Raw genomic sequence first — 27,361 nt, forward strand, 5'->3', positions numbered from 1 at the left:
TCAGCTAAAGTGAAGACCTGACTGCCTAAATTAAAGCCTTCTTTTTGGAATTTGGAGGACCCTCTCAGGGATTTGCAAATCCTAGATACTGGTGAATTTTCCCACTCTGAGAAACACCTACAATGAGAGTATCCAAAGAAAGTATATAAGAACAAAAGAAAATGACAGACAAAAAGGGACAGGAGAATTAATAAGGTCCAACATCTATTTTCTGGAAATAGAAAATGCAAGGGTGTATCAAATAAATGATTAAGACCCTTTCTAAACTGAAGAAGGTATGAATGGTCAGCTTGGAATATAACTCAATGTTTGGACAGGATGGATTGGGAAAACCATAACAGGTATATATATATAAAAAAAAAAAACAAATATGCTTGTGAAATCTCAGATTTAACACAAGAACAACATTCTAAAAGCTTTCAAATAGTGTCTAGGTCACATAAAAAAATAAAAGAGCAAGAATTAAGAATTAAGATAGCTTTGGTTTTTCTTAAGTCGTAGGAGAGGAGAGAATACAAAATAGTATCTTCCAAGTTATGATGTAAAATTACCTTGAACCTTGAAGTCTATACCCAGCCAATAATTATTAAAGACCATATTGATATCTTTGAATATGCAGTTTACTTCCATATATCCTTTTTGGGGATATTAAATGTAGGCTCTAGCATAATGTGGATTAGAAAGGAAGAAAATAGAACAGGCTTCAATAAATAGTGGATCTAACATACAAAGGCGATGTTGAGGATTACTAGGATGACCACTCTGCAACAAGCAGAGAGAGCAACCAGACCAAATTATTGCTAAGAATTTAGGAGTCAATGAAGAGAATTTCATGAAGAATGGAATGCATTCCATTAAATAGAATTCATATGATGTTGGAGTATCTTAGCAGTATGATGGAGACAATTTTATTCTTAAAAAGAAGCGAAGACAGGCTGGCGCTGCGGCTCAAAAGGCTAATCCTCCGCCTAGCGGCGCCGGCGGATTCTGTCCCAGTTGCCCCTCTTCCAGGCCAGCTCTCTGCTGTGGCCCGGGAGTGCAGTGGAGGATGGCCCAAGTGCTTGGGCCCTGCACCCCATGGGAGACCAGGAGAAGCACCTGGCTCCTGGCTTCGGATCAGCGCAGTGCACCGGCCGTGACGGCCATTGGAGGGTGAACCAACGGCAAAAGGAAGACCTTTCTCTCTGTCTCTCTCTCTCACTGTCCACTCTGCCTGTCCAAAACAACAACAACAACAAAAGAAAAAAAAAAAGCAAAGACAGACAATTACTGAGAAAAATGGGGGAAAAAAACCATAGCAGTTATCATGGTCCTAATATTAAATGTGACAGTCGAGGACTTGCATTCTTCTCCTTTCCATTCTCATTTCAGATTATTTTGGAGGCAGACAGAGGGAGCTCCCGCCTGCTGATGCCTTCCTCAAATGCCTGCAGGGACTAGACAGGGAATCCTGCCAGGAGCTGGGAATGTACTGCCATTCTCCCACAAGGGAGGGAGAAACCCAAGTACTAGAGCCATCACTGCTGCATCCCGGTGTTACAACCTACAACCAGAAATCAAACCCAGACCCTCTGATGTGGGATGTACATCATCGTAACCATTAGGCTAAACGCCTACCCCATGAATATTTGTTCAAACAATATACTAGTTAACACATACAAATCTTACATGATATATTCCTGTTTTCTTTCTTCCATCCTTTGTGCTTTTCAAATCTTTTACTTTCATATATGCTATAAACATACAATGTATTCAATGTGTACAATGTATTTAAGGTTTATTTTTATTTGAGAAAGTTACAGAGAGAGGTAGAGACAGAGAGGTCTTCCATCCACTGGTTTACTCCCCAGATGGCCGCAATGGCCAGAGCTGCACTGATCCAGAGCCAGGAGCCAGGAGCTTCCTCCGGGTCTCCCAAGTGGGTGCAAGGACCCAAGGACTTGGGCCATCCTCTACTGCTTTCCCAGGCCATAGCAGAGAGCTGGATGGGAAGTGGAGCTGCCAGCTCACAAACCAGCACCCATATGGGATGGCAGTGCTTCAGGCCAGGGTTTTAACCCACTGTGCCACAGCGCCAGCTCCTATGATGTATTCTTTGGATAGCCAGTTGTCTTTTACCTAAAGAAAAATTATTTTGCATTCACTTTTTCCATTTCTAGGTCTCTCCATTTCATTGTGTACAAGTATATCCAAGTACCTATTGTTTCATATTCCTTTTGCTTGAGAAACTCCATTTACTATTTCCCATAAAGTGATTCTTCTTGTACTGTGTTCTCTCACCTTTCTCTGAAAAGGTCTTTATTTCTCTGTTAATTTGCAATATATTTCTATGAAAAATAGATTATTACCTCTTTCAGCACTTTAAAGATGCCACTACACCGTCCTTTTATCTTTGTTCCTCTGTATATGTCTTTTTCTCCCTCTCTGACTTCTTTCAGTATTTTGTTTTCAGCAGTTTGACAATGCTATGCCTAGGTGTAGACAGTGTACAACTGTGTTTTTGATATGTATCATTCTATTTTTTAAAAAAAGATTTTATTTGACAGGTAGAGTTACAGTGAGAGACAGAGAGAAAGGTCTTCCGTTGGTTCACTCTCCAAATGGCCGCATCAGCTGGAGCTGCGCCAATCCAAAACCAGGAGCCAGGTGCTTTCTCCTGGTCTCCCATGCAGGTGCAGTGGCCCAAGCACTTAGGCCATTCTCCACTGCTATCCCAAGCCACCGCAGAGAGCTGGACTGGAAGAGGAGCAACCGGGACTAGAACCAGCACCCAAAATGGGATGCCGGCACCGCAGGTGGAGGATTAACCTTGTGTGCCCCAGCACCAGCCCCAGTATGTATCATTCTTGATGTTTCTGAGTTTCATAGATTTATGTTCTGGGGGTCACTAATTTTGGAACTTTCTTGGCCAAAGAAGTTTCTTCTTCAGCTATTTCTTCTGCCTTGTTTTCTTTATGCCTAATGAGATTCCAATTATGTGTGTGTTCTAGCAGTGAGTATTCTCCCACAGCTCTTGGATACTGTTTCTCTATTTCCCCCTCCCCTGGTGTTTCAGTTTGGATATTTTGTATTAGTCTAGCATCAAGCTTACTTATTTCTTGGGTGTGCCAAACATACTGATGAATGTGTTGGAGACACCATGCTTCTATTACTGTTTTTCATTTCTTAATATTTCCATTTGGTTACATTTTTCTAGTTTTTAAAATTTTAATGTTTTTAGTTTTTATTAATATACAGAGGACAGATTTAATATATTTCACAGGTACAATTCAAAGAAGATAACTGTACTTCCCTCCCTTCCTCTTCCCTCAGTCTTCCTCTTAGTTTCCGTATCTCTGCCCAAATGTTGCCTATTTTGTACTTTTATCCAACTGGTAACTTATCATTAAAGGGATTTAAAATTCCGTGTCATATAGGCCACAAGAGTTAAGTCACTTCTGAATTTAGTTCTGAGGAATGCCTTGTTTCTCGGGAGGTGTTTTCTTGGATTTTGAAAATAAATTTTAAAAAATTTACCTGAGGCCAGCGCCACGGCTCAATAGGCTAATCCTCTGCCTCCGGCACTGGGACATCGGGTTCTAGTCCTGGTCGGGGCACCAGATTCTGTCCTGGTTGCCCCTCTTCCAGGCCAGCTCTCTGCTGTGGCCTGGGAGTGCAGTGGAGGATGGCCCAAGTGCTTGGGCCCTACACCCCATGGGAGACCAGGATAAGCACCTAGATCCTGGCTTCGGATCAGTGTGGTGCGCCAGCCGCAGCGGCCATTGGAGGGTGAACCAATGGCAAAAGGAAGACCCTTCTCTCTGTCTCTCTCTCTCTGTCCACTCTGCCTGTAAAAAAAAAAAAAAAAAAAAAAAAAATTTACTTGAAGGACCAAGACAGTTCACTCCCCAAATGTCTATAATGGCTGGGGTTGGGTCAGGCAAAAGCCAGGTCTCCCATCTGGGTGGCAGGAACTCAATTTACTGGGCCATTACTGCTACCTGCCAGTGTTAGCATTAACCTAGCTGAAGTCAAGAGCCAGAACCAGGTATCAAACCCAGGTACTCTGATATAGGACACAGGTGTCTTAACCAGCATCTTAACAGTTAAGCCACTTACATTTTTATGTGCATTTCTGTGTGCCATTTTACTTTTGTCTCCTCGGGAAGCCAGGTATCTTATGAGAAACAGAAAAAGTAGGTCCTGAGAGGATATGTCTTTCCTTCTATTAAACCTATAGTGTTTGTGTGTGTGTTTTAATATAGAATTAAGGTTTTTTGTTGCCACGGTTAACCCACAGGCTTCAAAATCCACTAGTGATTATTTTTAGGAGAAAAGCTAGTTTTCCCAGAGTTTATGTCAATGTCTGGGTCTTTTTCAGGTTTAATGTTCCTATGGATTATGCTTCAGATACTATTTTCATTCATTCAGATATTTGCATATTTACCACTTAACACTGTACCAGTTGCTGTACCAAATGTTGGTACTTTTAACTCTGCAAATCCTCCACTACCCTCTGTCATTATTATATGCAGCTGTACTTTTCTCCCTGCCTTGAATAGCCTTCCAACTTGTGTGTGCCTTGTAAATTCCTATTCTTCTTGTAATGCTATCACCATCTCTAAAGCAAACAATCCCTGCCCCTAAACTCTCCATCATCATGGAGTTCATCCTCCTCAGTTCTACCTGTGCATCTTAGACATAGCTGTTTACCTGGTAACTGTAGGTGGCTGGGATTATGAACTGTGTCTTATTAGTTTGTACGTCCTCAAGGTTTATTACTGATTGGTCCAAGGTAGTTACATATACAACAAATATGCAGGAGAGATGTTTGCTAAAGGAGAAGTGGAAATCCATTAGCATCTCTTAAAAAGCAAAATATTGTCATAATAGACATCTACATCAATCTAGTGACTTCAAATAAAGCATTTTTCTTGTCAATTAGATTCTCTGTTTTCATCAAAATTAGAATGATCTAACCCACACGATCATACATTGAACAAAATTGGCAACATACGTGTTCTCAAATTCAGCTTCTGCAAGTGAACTTACATAGAAGAGCTCAACTGTGTATACTCTAAGTTTTAAAAAGAACTCTGATTTTTATTTCTCACATATTGTACACAAGCCGCAAAGAGGGACTGAAAGCTACTATATAGAGTGAACAGCTGATTAGGAAAATGCCCAGTATATAAATCTAGAGTTTTCTCAATAGGTAGCTCAAGCAACCACAACAAAATACTATAGACTGGGTGGCTTACACAAGACAATTTCACTTCTTACTGGAAGCTAGAAGTCCAAAATCAGGGCGTCAACCTGGGCAGATCCTTTTGAGAGCCCTCTTTCTGGTACGAAGATGGCTGCCTTCTCATTGTGTTCTCACATAGTGCAGAAAGACAGCAGGCATCTTGGTGTCTCTCCTTAAAAAGGCACTTCTTCCATAATGAAGATCCCATGCCCATGACCTCATCTAACCCTGTCTCCCAAAAGCCCTATATCCAAATACCGTTGTCACATTGCAGGGGAGGCCTTGCGCGTATAAACTGTGGAGTGGAACAAACATGGAGTCCATAATGCCACATATTCCACCAATTACTTATTGCACAACATCATTATTACACGAAAATATCAAGGTGTATTCATATAAATATAGACAATTTATTTTCAAATGCAAAATAAATAATTTCTCCCTGCTCTAATCTTTGTCATTCTTCAGTACATCCTGGTTATTTTCCTGTTAACCTATGTTGGCCTTGTTAGGTGTTCACACCATGAATAGCATATGTCCTCATGTCCAAGGAGACAGTACAGTGATGTCTCCATTGCTCCACACCACTGTGAGAGCTATATTTACCCACCTAAAGAATCACTCTTTATCCTCACCCACAAATTTCTGTCAAGTGAAAGGGGCACTTGTTTTCCCAAGAAGCTCCATAAATTTGATAGTTCTAGTCCTGAGGAATAGACAAACTCTTCCCTGTGACCCTACATGAGGCTCAAAGCCCCACTGACGAAAAAGGGACTTCACAATTCCACTTTGTTGGCTCTGGCTAATGAAATATCTTTAAAACTACATTGAAAATAAAATATCAGTAATTCTTATCAAATGAGTTGTTTTCATTCACAAAGACTGATCTAATCTTCTAAGCTTGCCTCATTTGATTTTAAATCCTCAGGTCAAAGCAACCAATGATTTTTGTTCTTTGGCTATCAAAGTGGGATACAACATCAATTAGTCCTATATATATAAAATTTATATTATGGACAAGTACAGACAGTCCTTGACTTCGGATGTTTCAACTGGTGATTGTTTAAATTTACAACAGTAGAAAAGTGATAGTTTTCAGTAGAAATTATTCTTCCAATTTAATCTCTTCCTGGGCTAGCAACATGCGGTACAATGTTCTCTCCCGATGCTGGGCTGTAGTGACAAGCTGCAGGTCTCTGTCACCCAGGTGATCATGGGGGTAAACATGATATTCAGTGTTCCATGCTGCTAAGCTGATGTGCAGCAGGTTAGGAGATGCACATTTGCAACATAAGTATAATCACCTCACAATGAATTTACTGGGACATAATTCAAAGACCATCTGTACCTATTTTCACATTTGTTTCTACTTTTGGCTTTACAGATTTAAAAATAAAAAAGCCTTAGGTTTTTCCTTCACAATGTGTATTCTGATGTCGAATCAAAGATGAGCTCCGACTATATGCCTTTCCACATTTACTACACTCATAGGGTTTCTCTGAAGAGTGACTTCTCTGATGTCGAATAAGGTCTGAGCCACTGCTGAAGGCCTTCCCACACTCACTACATTCATAGGGTTTCTCTCCAGTGTGACTTCTTTCGTGTAGAATAAGGGATATGCGCTGACTGAAGGCCTTCCCACATATCTTGCATGTGTATGGCTTCTCTCCAGTGTGAATTCTTTCATGCTGGGCAAGGTGTGCACTCTGGCTAAAGGTCTTCCCACACTGATCACATTCGTACGGTCTATCTTCAGTATGAATTCTCTTATGTCGGGTAAGAGATATTCGATGACTGAAGGCTTTCCCACATTCCTCACACTGATAGGGTTTTTCTCCAGTATGAATTCTCTGATGTTCTGTAAGAAATGACTGGCGGCCAAAAACTTTATTACATTTATTGCATTTGAACGGTTTTTCTTCAGAATGAATATTCTGATGTATTTTAAGGTTTGCAGTTCCAGAAAACATCTTCCCACATTCCTTACATTCAAAGAGCTTCTTTTTCTTTGTATGAACTTTCTGATGTTGAATAAGGGAGGAATGCCTATTGCAGACCCTCTCACATTCGTTGCACCTGTATAGCTTCACCCCATTATGAATTTTTAGATGCAGAATAAGGGTTGAAAGCTGCCTGAAGACCTTCTCACATTTATCACATGAGTAGAGAATCTTTGCAGTGTGAAGTCTTTGATGAAGCATAAGCGGTAAAATCCTATTAAAGGATTTTTCACATTTTCTGCATTTATAAGGATTCTTTAAATGGTGAGTTCTGTGCTGCAGACTCTGACTTAAGGCCTCTTTATTTCCATTGGTTTTCTCTTCAGTATGAATTACTTTATGCCTGACAAGGACTGATTTCTTCTTGAAGCCTCTCCTACATTTATTGCATTTATCTATTTTTCTTCTATTGTGCATTTGCTTATGACCTAAAAAGGATGACACACAACTGAAAACTCTGCCACATGTTTGGCAATGGTGGGCATTCTCAACAATGTGAAATTTGTGATACATACTTAGAGACGGACACAGGCTCAAGGTCTTCCCACAGTCAATGATCTCCCCTCCACCATGAATTCTCTGATGCACACTAAGGGTTGCTTTCTGATTGAAGCTTTCCCCACATTCACCACATTCATAGCTCTTCTTTGTATTATGAATTCTCTGATGAAGAATGAGGGAGGAGATCCGTCTGAAAGCTTTTCTACACGTATTGCACTCATAAGGCCTCTCTCCAGTATGCAAGTTCTGATGAAGTTTAAGAGACAAGCTTCGACTAAAGGTTTCCCCACATTCATTACATTTTAAGGATCTCTTCACCGTATGCTCTTTCTTGGGCTTCATTAAAATTAAATTTTTGTTGCAGTTCCTCTTTCCTGTAGGAACTTTTTGTTGTGGAGAAACTGGTTTCTGATAGATGCTTTGCCCAGATTTGTTGCATTGATTTGAAGGAAACTTCTTGGTCTCACACTTAGACCCTTTATCTAAAAGACAACAAGAAACTAAATATTTTTCTGTGCTGGAAAAATGAAGTTTGTATAACATAAATGCAGTTATCATCATCATCAATCATAGTAATTTTAATGTTTCTGCATAGTTTTTTGTCATATTATGGGTTTTACAGAAATATTTAACAACTAAAACAGTAGAATCTGCAATTTGAAAATTAATAAAGGTTTTAGTTATAGAATAAATTTTATACCATCTACCATATTCAATTTCATGGGTTGTTCATTAAATGTTTTTTTGCATTTATTATATTTATTATTATTTTATTATATAAAATTTCCCTAAAACTCTCACTCTCTCCCTCCTTCTCCCTCTCTGTTACTCTGCTTTCAAAAATAAATAAATAAATAAATAAATCTATCTTTAAAAAATAAAAAGTACAAGGGGCCAGTGCTGTGGTGTGGTGCCAGCATCCCATTCTGGAGTGCCACTCTGAGTCTCAGCTGCACTGTTTTGGATCAAGCTTCCTGCCAATGCTCCTGAGAAGGTAGCAGAAGATGGCCCAAATACCTGGGCCCTGCCACACATGTGCAAGACCCAGATGGAGTTCCACACTCCTAGCTCCTAGCTTCTGCCTGGCCCATACCTGGCTATTGTGGCCATCTGGGTAGTGAACCAGTAGATGGACTATTTCTCTCTCTCTCTCTCTCTCTCTCTCATTCTCTCTCTCTCTCTCTCTCTCTCTCTCTCTCTCTCTCCCCTCTGTGTGTGTGTGTATCTCCCACCTTTCAAATAAACCAAAAAATACTACAACAAACAAACAAAAAAACACTAGATTATACCCTTAAAATGGGTGAAATTTTATGATACATAAATTATGGCTCAATAAACTCGTGAGCTTTTAGAAATGTACTCTTGGGGACAGTGCTGTGGCACAGTGAGTAAAACTACCACCTGAAGGGCCAGCATCCCATATGTGGTTTAAGACCCTGCTGCTCGATTTCCAATCCAGCTCTCTGCTATGGCCTGGGAAAGTAGTAGAAGATGGCCCAAGTTCTTGGGCCCTGGACCCATGTGGGAGACCTGGAAAAAGCTCCTGGCTCCTGGCTTCAGATTGGCACAGCTCCAGCCACTGCAGCCATCTTGGGAGTGAACCAGCGGATGGAAGAGCCCCCCCCCCCCCCGTAACTCTGCTTTTCAAATAAATAAATCTTTTAAAAAAATCAGAGAAAAATTCAGTATTTAAAAAAAAAAAAAAAGAAATGTACTCTTAAAATCAAATCTCAAGGGGCAGGCAATGTGATAGAACAGGTTAGGCTGCTGCTTGGGATGCCCACATCCCATATTGGAATGCTGGTTCAAGTCCTGGCTACTCCACTTCTGATCCAGCTCCCTGCTAATGGCCTGGGAAAAGAAGAATACAGCACAAGTACTTGGGCCCCTGCCACTCAAATGGGAGATCCAGATGAAGTTCCTGGCTCCTGGCTTTGAACTGACTCAGCCCTGCCTGTTGCAGCCACTTGTGGAGTGAACCAGTGAATCCCTCTCTCTGACTTTCAAATAAATAAAATTTATTTGTACCTCTATTTTTATATAAAATTTAAAAATTAAAAAAATCTATTCACACTGAAAACAGGAGTACTGTGACAGAGAGAGACTGAGAGAGGGAGGAAGAGAGGGAGAGACAGAGAGAAATCTTCCATCTGCTGGTTCACTCCCCAAATACTTGCAATGGCCAGGACTGAGTTGACAAAAAGCCATGAGACAGGAACATAATCCAGGTCTCTCACATTAGTGGGAGGAATCTAGTCACTTCAGCCAACCCCTCTACCTCTCCTCTGTCCACATTAGCAGGAAGCTGGAATCAGAAGCTAGAGTCAGGTATGCAACCCACCTACTCCAATTAAATGATGCAGGTGCACTAACCAATAGATTAATCAACTGGCCAAATATCCACCCCAATATAGAGTATTTAAATATTTAGAGGGGTAAACTTTTGTGGCCAGCATTGTAGTACAGCAGGTTAAACAACACCCGCAACACTAACATCCCATATAGGCACTGGTTCAAGTCCCAGCTGCTCCACTTGCAATCCACCTTCCTGTTAATTAGCCTAGGAAAGCATAAGACATAATATATACAGCAAGAGAGAGAGGGGGGAGGGGGGAGAGGGGAGAGGGGAGAGGGGAGAGGAGAAGAGGGGAGAGGGGAGAGGGGAGAGGGGAGAGGAGGAGAGAAACACCCAATTGGAGTTCCAGACTCCTGGCTTCAGCCTGGCCCAGTCTCAGGTGTTGCGGCCACTTAGGGAGTAAACCAGTGAGTGGAAGATCTCTATCTTTCCATCTCTCTGTCAGTCAAATAAACAAATACATCTTAAAAAATTTTTTCGCCAGCGCCGCAGCTCACTAGGCTAATCCTCCGCCTTGCGGCGCCAGCACACCAGGTTCTAGTCCCGGTCGCCCTCTTCCAGGCCAGCTCTCTGCTGTGGCCCGGGAGTGCAGTGGAGGATGGCCCAAGTCCTTGGGCCCTGCACCCCATGGGAGACCAGGAGAAGTACCTGGCTCCTGCCTTCAGATCAGTGCGGTGCGCCGGCCACAGCACACCGGCCGCAGCAGCCATTAGAGGGTGAACCAACGGCAAAAGGAAGACCTGGCCAGTGCCACGGCTCAATAGGCTAATCCTCTGCCTAGCAGTGCCAGCACACCTGGTTCTAGTCCTGGTCGGGGCACCAGATTCTGTCCCGGTTGCCCCTCTTCCAGGCCAGCTCTCTGCTGTGGCCCGGGAGTGCAGTGGAGGATGGCCCAAGTGCTTGGGCCCTGCACCCCATGGGAGACCAGGAGAAGCTCCTGGCTCCTGGCTCCTGCCTTAGATAGGCGCGGTGCGCCGGCCACAGCGCGCCAGCCGCGCCAGCCATTGGAGGGTGAACTACGGCAAAAGGAAGACCTTTCTCTCTCTCTCTCTCTCTCTCTCTGTCCACTCTGTAAAAAAAAAAAAAAAAAAAAAAAAAAATTTCAAAGGGGCCAGCATTGTGGCATTGCAGGTAAAGCTGCTGTCTGCGGTGGTGGTATCCCAATGGGTACTGGTTCAAGTCCCAGTTGCTCCACTTCTGAACCAAATCCATGCTAATGGCCTGGAAAAGCAATGGAAGATGGCCCAACTGCTGGGGACTCTGCCACCCATATGGGATATGGGAGACCTGGAAGAAGCTCCTGGCTCCTGGCTTTGGCCTGGCCCAGTCCTAACCATTGCAGCCATTTGGAAATGAACCAGCAGATGGACGACCTCTCTACTCTCTCTCTTCCCTTCTCTGTAACTATTCCTTTCAAATAAAGAAATCATTAAAGAATTTTTTTCAAAAAAGGGGGAAAAATCAAACTCAGAGAAGAAGAATAAACCATAAAGAGAAAAGATAAAAAAAAAAAGTAGGCCAAAAAGAATGAATCTATTAATTAACAAAATAGACAAACGTGTAGAGCATAAAAGCCCAAATGATTTAAAATACCTGCTGGTATGGAAGAATGATTATCATCCTGAGTGTGTGGGGCACTACAAACAGAACAGGCTTTAGAGCTCTGACATTCAATCCAGTAGCCACGGGACCTGTGCAGCTACTGATCACTAGAATATAGCTGGTCTGATTTTTTTTTTAAGTTATTTATTTAATTTGAAATGCAGAGCAACAACAAGAAAGGGGGGCAGGGGGTAGATATCTAGAGATATCTTCCATCCACTGGTTCACTCTCCAAATGCCCACCACAGCCAGGTCTGAGCCAGGGCAAAGCCAGGAGTTAGGAACCCTATCCTGGTCTCTCATATGGGAGGCTGGGGCCTAGGCAGTTGGGCCATAAACTGCTGCCTTCCCAAGCACATTAGCAGGAAGCTGAATCAGAAGTGGAGCAGCCAGGATATGAACTGTTACTACGATATGGAATGCTGTCAACGCAAGTAGCAGCTTAACCCACGGAACTACAATGCCAGCCCCAACTGCTCTGGTTTGAGATGCAAGTGTGAAGACTTAGTATTAAAGAAAAGGATGTAAAATATTTTGTAAAAATCTTGATTAAATATTATAGTATTCTGGATATATTGGGTTAAATAAAATACTATTAAAATTTTTTTAAAAAGCTATTTTATGTAGATACTAAAAAGCTTCAATCATATATGTAGTTCACATTTTTTAGAAGATTTTATTTATTTGAAAGGCAGAGTTTCAAAGAGAGGAGGAGAGAAAGGAGGAGAAGGGAGGGGGGCAGGGAGGGGGCAGGGGAAGAAGTGGAAGAGAGTGAGAGAAAAAGGAGAGAGAGGAGAGTGGGGGGGGGGGTGGAGAGAGGGAGGTGTCTTCTATCCGCTGGCTCACTCCCCAGATGGCCCCAATGGCTGGAGCTGGGCCAAGCCAAAGCTAGCAGCCTGGAGCTTCTTTGAAGTCTCTTACATGGGTGCAGGGGCCCAAGCACTTGGGCTTTCACTGCTTTCCCAGGCACATTAGCAGGGAGCTGGATCAGAAGTGGAGCAGCTGGGTCTCAAGCCAGTGGCCATATGGGTGGACACTTAACCTCCTATGCCACAACACCAACCCCTGTAGCTCACATTTGATTTCTATTGCACAACTGTGCTGTAAAGGTAGACTTGGAACCTACTGAAGTGTTAACCATTAACTATATCAGAGTGATAAACTGTTAACTATACTCTTATGCTTTTTAAAATGAATAAAAGTATTTACCTCAAAGGGTTTTTTCTTTTTTGAGAATTACACATAGTAAGTACAAAATCTGTGGTACATACTATATTTCCCTATCTGCCTTTCTAGTATCCAAAACTCTGAGAATTGATGCCTTCTTTTTTCTTATTTTGTTGATGTGTGTAAATCGAAGGGAAACCCCCACTGAATGCAATGAGGATATTCACAGCCTTAATTTAATCGTACTTCATTATGAAGACTACACATACTTTTTTTGTAGAAATATTAGTAGTGTTTGATTTTGGAGTGCTAATCCAGCCTCTCTGGGTATATCATGCAATATTCAGTATTTTTACCTTCATAAAATCTAAACAGATTAATTATGAAATACATCTTGCTCCAAGGATTCTACAGAAGGTTTGTGGACCTGCAGTAGCTTAACATCTAGTAGTAGCTATAATCATAATTCTTAGTAGTAAAGATACCACAGTGTGGCCTAATGGAGAATTTAGGAAGAAAGATAACTGAAGTTTTCATAGTGATACTAATGGCAGCTCCCAAACAAGAGATCTATGATTTATTCTAGAATCCTGGCTGTTCCATATCTCAAAAGTGACATCAGCTCTGCTGGTTTTTCCAACCCTCAAATTCCTGTCTTCTCTTCATCTTTGCAACTTCTTCTATTCAGGATCTCACTCATTCTGAGTTAAATCTAACAAATATCTTTAGCTTATCTCCCTGTCTTCAATCTGAAAGTTCTCTAAACCATGTAATACAAATTAACCCCGGGTGAATTAGCTCAATATTAAAATATAAAACCATTAGAAACAAACTAAAATAATATGGAATATATCCAAAATTCTAGAAGGCAGAATAATTTCTATTCATGAAAACAGCATGAGAAATTACAGTGTGAATGTGAACACCTTCAACCACACAAATGAAAACAATTTTCATATAACCAAAGAGAAAAGCAAGAGGTAAATAAAAATAAAAACAACAGGACAGGATGGAAAATACTTAGAAGTAAAATGTGGTATTGAATGGTTAGTCTTTTCAATGTTAAAGGTCAAGCTCAAGAGAAGAAAAAAGAAGAAAAAAGAAGTCACCAATAGATAGGCAGGGAAAGATAAGCAATTTAAGAAGAAGAAGAAAACCGGAAAACAAACAAATGCCAGTAAATATACACAAAAGATAATAAGGGCCGGTGCTGTGGCACTGGAAGCTGGAATCAGGAGCTGGAGCAGGCATCAAAACAAGACACTTCAATATGGGACAGACATCCTAACCAGCACCTAAACCTACAGGCCAAGTATCCACTCCCAAGAAAACGTTTTAATGACAACATCCAATACTATTAAGTATTAAAATCCAAGTGATACCATACCCCCTTGTTCATGGTGCTTATTTGATAATTCCCCCTTTTCAGTTACACTCATGGCTACTGTGGGGAGCAACTCGGACTAGACTAAGTTACTGGAATTAAGACTTATCCTATGCATCTGCTCTCCCACAATATGGTGCTGGGAGAGGAGGAAACAGCCTCCAGTTCGACCAATAACCTGCAGGAGCTGATCCTGCTCCTGATTGGAGGAGAGCAGCGTACTCGGCGTGTGGGTAGCAGAGTTGGGATTGGTGGAAGAGGACTATAAAGGAGGAGAGAGACAACATGCACCGGGAACATCTAAGGGGAACATCCGGATAACATCTGAGCAGCCCCCGAGAGAGCCAGCCGGCGGTATGCCGCTCCCCCGCAGAAGTGGGGAAAGTGGCAGGGGGCACCGCCCTTCCACAGAGGTGGAAGGATCGGCAGCCAACCCGGGAAGGACCAGCAGCAAACCCGGGAAGGGCAGAGCAGACAAAAGAACAGCGTAGGGTCCTGTGTCGTTCCTCCACGAAGAGGGGGAGCGACATAATGGTGCTGTGACTCGGATAGGAAACCTAGGAGGGAAGAAGCGGGAAAAAGTGGGAAAATATTGGAGAGAGATTAGAGAGAGCCTAGGGGAAAGCCGGACGGAAAAGGTGCCAGAAGAAGCTATCGAAAGCCTAGGCATAGACTCGGATACGGACTGTGGGAAAGAAGTTAGAATTGAAAGCTAGGATTGAAAGTGAAAGTGAAAGCAAGAAGAAACTTAGACTCGGATACAGACTGCAGGGTGAAAGTGAAAGTGAAAGCTAGAAGAAACAGACTCGGATACGGACTGTGGGGAGAAGTCAGGAGAAATGAGAAGGGAATATTGTTGGAAGAAAAGTTAGGAAACATACCAGGTAGAGAAAAATATGTTAGGGAGGATGAAGCCGCGGGGGCAGGCCGAAGCGGAGACGTAAGCTAGGTTGGGATTCATCAAGTCAGCCCGGGGAACAAAAGGCGAAAAACTAAAACCAGAGGCAGAGAGGTAAGCCAGATTGGAATCCGTCAGATTAGCCCGGGGAGCAAAAGACGGGAAGCCAAACCGAAAGGCGGAGACGTAAGCTAGGTTGCATTTCGTCAGGTTAGCCCGGGGAACTTAAACTGAAAACTAAACCAACCGAGAAGAGGAAACGTGAGCCTAGGCCGTGATTCGTGGAAGCCGCCGAGTGCAGAGGGAGCGCGCGGGGCACAAGCGGAGAGAGCGCACGGGGCGTGAGTGGATAGGGAACGCGGGGCTGGCGTGGAGGCCATGGTGCGGGCGCGAAGGGCACAGAGACCACGGAGCGCGCGCGAAGCCGGGAAGCCGCGCAGATGAGAGAAGCGCGGGCTGAAGCTGCGCAGAGCCGGGAAGCCGCCGCGGGGCAAGGCGCCGAGAAGCCGCCTCGGGGCGGACGCCAGGAAGCCACAGGGATAAGAGAAACAGAAGTATAGAAGTAAAATGAGAGAAATAGGAATGCTGGCAGATAGAAGTAAAATAGGAGAAATAGGAATGCCCGGAAATAGAGAAATAGAGAAAAATAAGGCCTCCCCACAACACGGCAATGAGAGAGCTTGGATTCGGTCTGCCTGGTTAGTAAGACGATAAGCACCTGCAGGCAGTATGCGCCGCAGGTCACCGAAGAAAGGCACGAATCAACATCAATAAGTCTCCCCACAATACAGCAATAAGAAGGCTCGGATTCAGTTTGCCTGATTGGTAGGGCTTGTAAGCACCTGCAGGCAGTTCTAGCAGAGCAGAGCATGCGCTGCAGGGCACCGAACACAGGCACGCATCAGCGCCTAAAAACCTCACAACATGGCGAAGAGAGGACCCGGATTCAGTTTGCCTGATTGGTAGGGCTTGTAAGCACCTGTGGGCAACTCTATCAAGCAGAGCAGAGTGTGTGCCGCGGGGCACCGAAGACAGGCGCGTATCAATGCCAAAAAATAAAAAGAAAGGGGGAACTGTGGGGAGCAGCTCGGACTAGACTAAGTTACTGGAATTAAGACTTATCCTATGCATCTGCTCTCCCACAATATGGTGCTGGGAGAGGAGGAAACAGCCTCCAGTTCGACCAATAACCTGCAGGAGCTGATCCTGCTCCTGATTGGAGGAGAGCAGCGTACTCGGCGTGTGGGTAGCAGAGTTGGGATTGGTGGAAGAGGACTATAAAGGAGGAGAGAGACAACATGCACCGGGAACATCTAAGGGGAACATCCGGATAACATCTGAGCAGCCCCCGAGAGAGCCAGCCGGCGGTATGCCGCTCCCCCGCAGAAGTGGGGAAAGTGGCAGGGGGCACCGCTCTTCCACGGAGGTAGAAGGATCGGCAGCCAACCCGGGAAGAACCAGCAGCAAACCCGGGAAGGGCCGAGCAGACAAAAGAACAGCGTAGGGTCCTGTGTCGTTCCTCCACGAAGAGGGGGAGTGACAGCTACAATTTATTATTGTGGAAAGACAGAAAGCAAGACAGTACATGGAAAGGCTAATGGGCAAATTCCAGAGAAAACCAGGTACAAGCTTCCAGGAACCATGTCCCCGTGAAGTTACACAGTCTGTGCTTCATTCAGCCAGAAATAAATTGTGACAACATGTGTGAAATGTTGTCTACTAGTAAAGCTCATTGGAGAGTCAGTGTGCAGAATTTGTACTGAAGCTGGCAATTTGACAATTCTGAGAAGCAATTTAGCAGTGTCTGTAGTCTAAAAAGTGGCTGTACCCTTTGGTCCAGCAATCCCATTTCTGGGACTCAATAGTATAGAAAAAAGATAAAATAATTTACATAAGTATGTTGATTTTAATAGAATAAATTAGAATCTAAATGAAAAATGAAATACAAGAAATCACTAATAGAGTATTTTTACTGGGGCCAGTGCTGTGGCATAGTAGGTTAAGCCTCTGTATGTGGTACCCCCATAATTGTGCCAGTTACTGTCCCAGTCACCCCTCTTCTGATCCAGCTCTCTTGTTATGGCCTGGCAAAGCAACAGAAGATGGCCCAATTACCCCTGCACCCACGTGGGAGACCCAGAAGAAACCCTTGGCTCCTGTGATCAGCCCAGCTCTGGCCATTGCAGCCATTTGGGGAGTGAACTAGTGGACAGAAGACTTCTCTCTCATTCTCTCTGCCTCTGCCTCTCTGTAACTCTGCCTTCCAAATAAATAAATAAATAAATAAATAAATAAATCTAAAAAAGAAAGAATATTTCTACTAAAACAAAATGTGAATAAATGAATATATGAACTTTATGATAAAAAAAAACAGTGCAAATCAGTTTTATGAAATAAACCAGTTATCAGTGATAACTATGTTCACTCTTTTGGTCTTTTTCTAAATTTTACATAATGTGGCTACATTTCTTCTGTAACTTAAGATATTCTGCTAAAGGCTATCTCTTCTCCTCTCCTGTCGCAATGAAGACATTGTGTTTGCACCATGCTGCCATCTGAAGTCTTCCTATTACACACCCCTTAGAACCCTGAAGTCACACGTCAACTGCCAGAGTTGGTGGCCTTTCCTCCCAGCTTACACCATGTAGTTGACACTGTCTCCTAGCACGGCATGTCCCACGTCCAAAAAGAAATACTATCGCCTAGTCCCACATCCAGAGTATGTTAAACAAACACATAAAAGAATCCATAAATTGACCATCTGTATTATTTAGCTTTTTGTGACTACAACAAAATATCTACAGCAGGCCACTTTATAAAGAAAAGAGATACATTTTGGCTCATGGTTCCAGAGGTCAGTGGTCCAAGATGGGTAGGCCTCTTGTGTTTGGCCTCTAGTGATGGCAGTCTCACTGGCAAAGTCCCAAGGTGGTACAGAGTACCACATGGCAAGAGACAGGGAGTGTGTATGTCTATGTCTTTTCTTCTTACAACATTATCAAGATTCAAGCACAGCGGCTCTACTTTAAAGTTCTAATCCAACAAGAACCACTTTCCAAAAGTCCCACTTTGTAGCTACTTTTAATTGAAAAAAGTTTCTACTTTCTTAACACCATTAACACGTGACTTTGGGGACTAAACTCTTGAGTTCAATATTCAAATCATAGCACCAACCAAAGAGGAATTTTATGTGTAAAGGGAAAATATCCTTGCAAAGTAGCTGAAAAAAAATTATGGAAAATTTTTTTAAAAGAATTAAGAAAATAATGCAAATTTGAACATTATCATAATTACTATAATCATCAGAGGTCAACAATATCCTCTCTGAAGGGAAATATGAGAGCAGACACCCAGTGAGGTGGTAATGAGGATGAGGGTGAAAAGAGCTGAGACCCGGCCAGTGCCATGGCTCACTAGGTTAATCCTCCATCTGCAGTGCCAGCATCCCATATGGGCGCCAATTTCTAGTCCCAGTTGCTCCTCTTCCAGGCCAGCTCTCTGCTGTGGCCCGGGAGGGCAGCGGAGGATGGTCCAAGTGCTTGGGCCCCTGCACCCACATGGGAGACCAGGAGGAAGCGCCTGGCTCCTGGCTCCGGATTGGCATAGCTCCAGCAGTAGCAGCCATTTGGGGGAGCGAACCAATGGAAGGAAGACCTTTCTCTCTCTCTCTCTCTCTCTAACTCTATCTGGCAAATTAAAAAAAAAAAAAAAAAAAAAAGGAAGAGCTGAGACCATCAGCTGGGCTTCAATCCCGACTCCAGTGCCACTACCTAACAAGGTGACCTCAGCCAGCTCACTGAAACTCTCTGAGCATCAATTTGCTCCTCATACCACACACCATAATAGCAGTCCATCCCTCACGAGGCTGCTGGAAGGAACCTGTGCTTAGAAATGGACCAACACCTCGTTAGGACGGACTAATGTTGATATTCTCCCTTTAAGGACTCATTCTGAAGAGACAGACACTCTACACAGGCCTGGAGTTCTGCAGTCTGTGTGGGAGCTCTCATACGATGTCAAGAGGCTGCCCTCACATTGCCTCTTACACAGAATTCCCATTTGCACACTGCAACAGAATGAATGTTATACCCTCCCAAAATTCGTATGTTGAAACATTTTTAAAAAGATATATTTATTTATTTAAAAGGCAGTCATCATAGGAGAGGATGGGATTTTCCATCTGCTGGCTCACTTCCCAAATGGCCAGGACTAAGCCAGGAGGCAGGAACTCCATCTAGGTCTCTCACATAAGTAGTAGGAATCCAAGTACTTGAGCCACCTTCCACTGCTTTCCCAAGTGCATCAGTAGGCAGCTAGATTGGAAGCAGAATAGCTGGCACTCGAACCAGTGCTCTGACAGTGGCTTAACCCACCATACCACAATGCCAGCCTCCGTATGTTGAAATCTTAACTCCCAAGGCCATGGAATGAGGAGGTGGGGGCCTTTGGAGGTGATTGAAGTCATGAGGTTCCACCCTCGTGAATGGGATTAGCACCCTTACAGAAAAGGCCCCATGGGAGAACATGCGCCACTATGGGTTCAATTGCCACTTGGGACACCTGCATCCCACATTGGAGTGCCAGTTCAAGTCCTGGCTACTCTGCTTCTGGTTCAGCTTCCAGCCAAGGCATCCTGGGAGGCAGATGATGGTTCAAGTGGGTGAGTTCTTACCACCCATGTGGGAAACCTGGATAGAGTACTAGACTCCTGGCTTCAGCCTGAGCCAGCCCTTGCTGTTGTGGCCATTTGGGGGTGTGAACCAGCAGATGGAAGATGTCTCTCCCTTTCTCTCTGTTGCTCTGCCTTTCAAGCAAATGAAAACAAATAAACTTTAAAAGAGGCACTACAGAGCTCCTTGGCCTCTTTCACCATGTGAGAAACATGAACCTGGAAATCACTAAATACTAAATTAATATACAACTGGATCTTGGACTTCCAGTGCCCATGACTGTGAGAGGCAAATTTCTCTTGTTTAGAAACCATGCGGTGTATGGTTTTCTGTTATAGTAAGACATAGCTTTGGTTCTCTGTCACTCACCAGGGCCACGGTGTCTTCTCAACAGCTCCACCATCCAGGGTGCCTTCCCTTTCTCTAATAAGGTGATGACATTTGGTCTCCGAAAGGAAAGACCTGCAAACAGGACAAACATGGAGACTGACAAGATGTGAGCACCACGGAAGTTAGAGCCAAACCCAGTGTCAACGGGTTTTATCAGCATAACGTAAGTACACAGGACAGAAAGGGCAGGTAGAGAATGGGGAGTGTTATGTTGTGATGTGTAACATGAAATATATACTGGGTTTTCATCCCTGCCTCATGGCACACAGCTCCCAAATTCCTTAGGCTCTTCAAAGTGATAGGGGCATCTTTGTAGGCTAATGAGTAATTGGTGGTCAAGGCCCATGAACACCCTCAGCATGGGCTGGTTGTCTGTGAAACAACCTTGTGATTAAAGGGTGGGAAGCTTTATCCCCCTCTGACCTCCTAAGATGGGAGAGGGACTGGAGACTGAACTGATCACCAAGGGCCAATGGCTGTAATCAAACATAATGAAACCTCCACAAACCCAAAATGCTCTCCAAACCTTCTGAGTGGCTGAATACACAAAGGGCAGCACACCCAGAGAGGACACAGAAGCTCCGTGCCACTTCCCCATCCTCTATCCAGTGCATTTCTTCCATCTGGTGTTCATCTGTATCTTTTGTAATATCTTTTATACTAAACCCAGGAAAGTATTTTCCTGAGCTCTGGGAGCTGCTCTAGTAGATAACCAAACTCGAGGAAAAAGTAATAGGATATGCCAGTTTATTGTCAGTCAGTCAGAAGTCCAGAAGCCTAGAGTTATAATTTGTGTTTGAAGTGGGACAGTCTTTTGGGACTAACCCTTTAACTGTGGGATCTGATGCCATCTCCAGGTACGGTCAGAAATGAATTAAACCAGAGGATACTTAGTTGGTTGACTACACATGAAAAACAATTTAGTTTTTTAAATTTCACACAGAGAAGATGAAAATTCAGTTATAGCCAGTAGAGTTGCTTATTTCTAACTCTACAAAGCAATTATTTTCCTGGAAATTGGGTAAGACACTCTTGAGGCTGATTATAAAGTTGCCCCTATCCTTCTATGCTCTGTCTTATGAGGCCAGGGCTAGGGCTCTGCAATCCACACCTCCCCCTCACCAGCTGCTTCTGTTCACTGTCCACTAATACAGCCTATGTTGGTTTCAATTTCTAGTTTTTTTTTCTAAAGATTTTTTGTTTGTTTATTTATTTATTTATTTATTTTTGAGAGGCAGAGTTACAGTCAGAGAGAGCAAGAGACAGAGAGAAAGATCTTCCATCTGCTGGTTCACTCCCCAGATGGCCACAATGGCCAAAGCTGGGCTGATCCAAAGCCAGGAGCCAGGAGCCCCCTCCGGGTCTCCCACATGGGTGCAGATGCCCAAACACTTGGGTCACCCACCACTGCCTTCCCAGGTCATAGCAGTGAGCTGACTGGAAGAGGAACAGCCAGGACATGAACTGGCTCCTGTATGGGATGCCTGCGAGGCAGGTGGAAGCTTAGTCTACTGCGCCACAGCACCGGTCTCTAGTTTTGTTTCATAAGCTCCCAGAACTAGCTCATCTTGATCCCTTAAAAATAAAAACAAACCAGGCAGCGCATCCCACCACCCTTTCATAAGCCTGAGTCCCAGCTCTGTAGAGCCTTCTAATTCTTAAAAACCTCAAACTCTTCCAGTTGTACCTCAAGCCCCAGGGAGGGTGGCAGTGTCCTACAATTACCCTCTCTGTGTTCCATCAGTGTCTACGATGAGCCTTTTAACACCAACTGTTAAATCAACTGCTTGTGAAATTTTCTCAAAACAACTGGGGTGTCCTCAAAAAGTTACACACAGGAGCCAGCACTGTGGCATAGCAAGTAAAGCCACTGCCTGTGGTGCCAGCATCCCATATGGGCACCAGTTCAAGTCTTGGCTGCTCCACATCTGATCCACCTCTCTGCTATGGCCTAGGAAAGCAGTAGAAGATGGTATAAGTGCTTGGGCCCATGCACCTGCGTGGGAGACCTGGAAGAATCTCCTGGCTCCTGGCTTTGGATTGGTGCAGCTTTAGCTGTTGCAGCCATTTGGTGAGTGAACCAGAGGACAGAAGACCTTTCTCTCTGTCTCTCCCTCTCTCTGTAATTCTACCTCTCAAATAAATAAAATCTTAAAAAACAAAAAAGAAAAGAAAAAAACCTTTCAAGCAATGTCTTCATGTTTCTAAAGTTACACATACAGCCAACATTGTGGCACAGTAGGTTAAGCTGCTGCCTGCATCAGTATTCCATAGGAGCACTGGTTTGAGTCCCTGTTGCTCCACTTCCAATCCTTCTCCCTGCTAATGCACTCGGGAAAGCAGTGGAAGATGGCCCAAATGCTTGGGCCCCTTCTATCCCCGAAGGAGACCTGGATGGAGCTTCAGGATCTTGGCTTTGGCCTGGCCTATCCCTAGCTCCAGCGGCCACCTGGGAGTGAACCAGTGGATGAGATCTATTTATCTATCTATCTAACCTCCCCCACCCCGACACACACTCATAATGTTGCTTTCAAATAAATAAATAAATCTTTTTTAAAAAAAGTTACACATAGAATTTCCGTATGACTTAACAATTCCACTCTTAGGTATCTACCCAAGAAAAATGAAAACAAATACACACACAAAAACTAGTACTTGAATATTCACAGCAGTGTGTTCACAATAGCCAGAGAGTGGAAACAACTCAAATGCCCATCAGTAGATGAACTGATAAAAAAAAAAAAAGTGACCTAGCCACACAGTGTAATATTATTCATCAATGAAAAGGAATGAGGTACATACTCCAATGTGGGTAACCTCAAAAACATTATGGTAAGTGAAAGAAGCCATATATTTATGATTCCATTTGTAAACATCTAGAACAGTCAACCCTACAGCGACAGAAAGTAGACTGCTGGTTGTCTAATTTGGGGGAATGAGGGAATGAAAAGTAACAGCTAAGGGGTTATCAGTGTCTTCTGGGGGAAGTGGAGGAGAGGGACAGGGAGGGAGAGTGCCCTGGTCTACTGCTTTACTACTAGAATGCCTGAAATGGCCAGGGCTAGGCAGGGAAAAGATGGAAGCCAGGAACACATTCCAGATAATGGCAGGGACCCAATTACTTAAGCCATCACTGCTGCTTCCTAGGGTCTATATTATCTGGAAGTAGAAGTCAGAAGCCACAGCTGAAAAACTGAATCCATGCACTGTGATACAGGATGCAAGCAACTTAACTGCAGGGAGAAACATCCACTCTGAAAATTTTCTAAGACCGCAATGATGGATGCACAACTCCAAATATACTAAAAACCAGTGAAGTATATATTTCATACAAGGGGATTGTACAGTATGTGACTTACAGCTCAATGGGACTATTAAAAACACACAAACTGGAGTAACTTCTGTATACCAGGCTGGACCAGACCTGACTGACATACCCCTGGACAGGCTAGTTCTAGATTAAGGGGCAGGAAAGCCTTACCGAGGGAAACCAGGTTCTGGTAGTTCTCCAACATGACTTCTTCATACAAATCCTTCTGAATGGGACTCAGCCATTCCCATTCCTCCTGGGAGAAGTAGATGGCCAAGTCTCCAAATGTCACTGGTGCCTGAAATGTAAAGTCACATGTCCAGTCCTACCATGAGTTTGTGTTTTCACACAGCTGAAAAAAAAACAGTGAACTCATCTCAAACATGGAATCTTTTGAGGTTCGAAGGCCAAAAAGGGCAAGTGTATTAAATAAAGTTAAGTACAATACAATGTGATTTGTGTAGCTGTTATTAAAGATTATGTTGCATAAAAGCACAGCAACTTGGACCTATTGGGCATTTACAAAGTTACTGTACTTTTCTAAGCACCCAACTGTCCTGGCTCATTTAGTGCTCATGCTAACCAACAAAGAAACACTAACAACAGAATCAGAGTGATGATACAGGTGACAAACCGAAGCCCAGCGAGATGAGGCAACTGACTGAAGACCTTACAGCTAGCAACTGGTGAGCTAGGGTTCAACCCGGACAATCTGGTTCCCAACTCAAGCTGCTAATCACATACTCTCTAAAGATCATGTGACCATGGTAGAAAAGGGTCTCAGCAAGTGTAATTAGTTACCAACCAGTTGATCCTAACTTAGGCACATTACCCTGAACTCGACCTGGCTGGCTTGCCTACTCATTGTTGCTGGTTTAAAGGCAGGAAAAAGGGATCACAAAGAAAGCATGAGAAGAACTGAATTCTGCCAAAAACCAGCATGCATGGAAGAGGACCCCAAGTGAGAACACAGCCAGTTGACACCCTGATTTCATTGGAGACCTGACTAAACCACGGTGCCTGTACCCTGACCCATGAAATTGCACAAGAAATGTATACTGTTCTGAGCTGTAGAAATTATGGTAAATTTGTTATAGCAGCAAGAGGAAACCAATGCACAGAATTTGGAAGGCAAATGTGTTTCTTTCAGGAAACTGAATTAAAGGCGCCTATTCTGGAAAAGTACTTGATCATCTCCAGTGGTGAGGTTCACTGGTCTCAGGAGACTGACCCTGCCCTCACTGCCCTGGCTCCATTCAATAGAAGGACTGTGCAGTGCTAGCTAGACAGAGCTCCATGCAAATATGGGTTCATAAGAAGCAGCAAGCGACATGACAGCATTAAGCATGGAGCAAACATGGAATGTCCCTGCCTCAGCAAGTCCCACCTCGGCATGTACCCCCCTACGCACACACACACAGAAATCACAGGGGCTCTTGGCCCTCCAGGAATAGCATTTATCCCAGCCTGGACAGATACCTGGAAATGAAAAAAAAGGCAGGTGGTCATGCACACACTGAGGGGGACAGAGAAAGGACTGCTGGTGGCTTCCTGGGCTGCTGGGCCCTTCTCAGCTCCCATCCTCTATGGTGACAAAACAAGGGACCAGGGGTTGGTGGGCGCCCAATGGGCAGGAAGTCTCCAAAAATGGACAGCAAATGCCCCACATATTACAGGGTAAGACAAAATGCTCCTGAAGAAAGAGGAATCACCACTTACCTTGGATTTCAATTTCCCTCGTACTACAGGCATTCTTCCCTCTCCCTTGAAGGTCCACATTTGGAGAGGAGCAGTGTCCAGGAGGGCAGGGCTGGGGACAAGAGAGATCATGAGGTCCTCTCCTGTGGGTGGTCCCAGAGTCTCCAGACCTCTCAGCTGGACACATATGTGCGTGCATGCATACCTACAAACAGAAGCCAGAACACCTGGCGCTTTCCTGTGCTCTCCTGGGGTCAGATAAGGGCACAGTCAACATACTGAGTTCCCAAGAGTACAACAGGCTACTGATCAGGAGACAAAAGAGCAATGCGCACAACTGGCCATCCATCGGACAACTATTTACTGATTGTCTGTTGGGAACCAGGTGCTGGGAGACCAGAGTTGGAAAACGTCAAATCCAAGCACCTTACACGTCAGCAGGGAGAAGCGAGTCCATACAGAGTACAGGCATAGCTGAAGTTATCCCTATGAAGGAAGGGAGACGGAGTGGCAGGTCAGTCAGGGAAGGCCTCTGCAGGGCGGCAGTAGTGGGCTGAGGTCCAAATGGAGTGTGAGCCACGATGGTGAGGGCAAGAGCATCTGGGCAGAGGCACCGCAGGCGCACAGGTCCTGTGGTGGGGGCAGGTTTGGGTGTGGAAGGAAGCCAGGAGGTGGGGGCGAGAGAGGCCAGGGCAGGAAGAGGGTGGCGATCAGTGTGGATCTGACAGCAACCGTGACAAGACATCGCGGGGAGAAGAGGGGGAGAGCTGAGCAGAGGAGTGACACAAGTCCACCTAACTTCCCACAAAGCTCTTTGGGGCGGCTATGCGGCAAATAAACTGCGCGTTGCGAGGAGGAAAGGCGGGAGCAAACACTGAAGGGAGGCCCACTAGACAGCTGTGCTTAAATCTGGGGGTCGGGGGGCTGGCGCTGCGGCACGGAGGGCTGCGCCACGAGCCCTGGTCGGTGGTCAGCGAGAACCAGCTACACGCCGACACAGCGCTCGCTAACTGCGTGCCGGGCTCCGGATCCCAGCGCGGGCCCCCGCCACCCCCAGGCGGTGAGCTTTTCTCCTTCACCCGGGAAGAAAGCCTCCAACAACCGGGCGGTTTCCGTTTCCCGGAGCGGCCGCTCGGAATTCTCCTCAGGGGACCCGGTCTGCAGCGCCAGCGAGCACGGGGACCCCCGCGCGCTGACCCACGCCGCGCCAGCCCCTCTCCCTCACTCACCACACCCCCACCCACCTTCCTTCTCCCGCAGGCGCGCCGTGACGCACACACACAGGCCGACTCCGCGGCGCCCCGCACCTCACGCCCGGAGCGCACCTCACGCCCGGAGCGCACCTCACGCCCGGAGCGCACCACACCGGCGCGGGGTCCCGGGGAACAACGCGTCAGCACGCAGAGGCGCCCCACAGGGCACTCGCACAACCCAGCGCAAAAGCAAACCCCAGGCGGCCGCCGGACCACGGCGCCAGCCGCTCACCTCCGTCCTCGCAGTCCGAGCGCCCGGGAAAACCCACGCAACCAGCCCGGCAGCAGCCCCGCGGCGCGGCGCCCCTTGCGCCTGCGCACTCCCCTCCGGGACCCCCGAGCCCCAAGCGCCGGCCCCGCCCCCTCCCACGCGCAACACGTAGGCGGACGCACGGCCCCGCCCCCAGGGCGGTCCCGGGCGGGCGAGGCCCCGCCCCCAAACAAGCCCCACGCGGAACGCCCGCGCCAGCCCTCCCCTCTCCCGGAAGTGGCCCCGAGACTGAGGCGTCGCCCTCCTCACGCGTGACAGCTTGCCGCGGCGCGAGGACACACGCTCAGGCCCTCCTCGTACGCACGCACCCAACAGCCCCAGCAGCCCTTGCTGCGGACCCCACGGCTCTGCCCTGCCTGGAGCCGACGCGGACTCGCACGCCCGCGCATGCGCACCACGAACTCAGCCTGTGACTCCCAGGAGCCTTCGGGGTGAGGCGCGGCTACGGGCCGCCGCGCTCTGACCTGCCGGTGAGGTTCCGCGGGCCGCGCCGGCTGTGAGCCGTCGGGTCCGGAGACCAGGCGACCCCGGAGAGGGGCGGAGGGGCGTTCCTGCAGGCCGGGAGTAAGGACTGTCGCCGGCGCCTTGATAGAATGAGAAGCCCCAGCAGCCTTTGCGGCTCCTGGACTACATT

The 27,361-nt window shown here is 45.5% G+C and overlaps 1 protein-coding gene across 17 annotated transcripts; it reads right to left on the reverse strand.

Moving 5' to 3' along the window:
* Nucleotides 1-5,617: 5,617 nt before the first annotated feature.
* Nucleotides 5,618-27,341, reverse strand: ZNF667 (zinc finger protein 667). Of its 17 annotated transcripts, none has more exons than XM_089319946.1 (6): nucleotides 27,192-27,340; nucleotides 25,630-25,689; nucleotides 25,225-25,315; nucleotides 23,677-23,803; nucleotides 20,175-20,291; nucleotides 5,618-8,210 (listed from the first exon to the last, which is right to left on the reverse strand). In XM_089319946.1, exons 3-6 carry the CDS (start codon nucleotides 25,282-25,284, stop codon nucleotides 6,631-6,633), a joined length of 1,884 nt encoding a protein of 627 aa, XP_089176072.1. In that variant the 5' UTR covers nucleotides 25,285-25,315; nucleotides 25,630-25,689; nucleotides 27,192-27,340; the 3' UTR covers nucleotides 5,618-6,630. The 17 variants fall into 17 exon arrangements, with proteins under 17 accessions (XP_089176072.1, XP_089176073.1, XP_069919540.2 ...); XM_089319947.1 differs by having other exon boundaries at nucleotides 27,123-27,340; XM_070063439.2 differs by lacking the exon at nucleotides 27,192-27,340 and adding an exon at nucleotides 27,036-27,154 and having other exon boundaries at nucleotides 20,175-20,267.
* Nucleotides 27,342-27,361: the final 20 nt, after the last annotated feature.

This window comes from Oryctolagus cuniculus, chromosome 18 (genome assembly GCF_051225735.1).
Source record: "Oryctolagus cuniculus isolate XC-2025 breed Fujian yellow rabbit chromosome 18, ASM5122573v1, whole genome shotgun sequence".
NCBI classification, from domain to species: Eukaryota; Metazoa; Chordata; class Mammalia; order Lagomorpha; family Leporidae; genus Oryctolagus; species Oryctolagus cuniculus.

Coding starts and splice junctions, on each gene's coding strand:
- ZNF667 (XM_089319942.1), bottom strand. CDS start 25,335: ATGATCTCTCTTGTCCCCAGCCCTGCCCTCCTGGACACTGCTCCTCTC. Junction 20,292..23,676: donor CCAGAACCTGGTTTCCCTCG/GTAAGGCTTTCC, acceptor ACATCTTGTCAG/TCTCCATGTTTGTCCTGTTT. Junction 8,211..20,174: donor GAGAAGACACCGTGGCCCTG/GTGAGTGACAGA, acceptor GTTGTCTTTTAG/ATAAAGGGTCTAAGTGTGAG.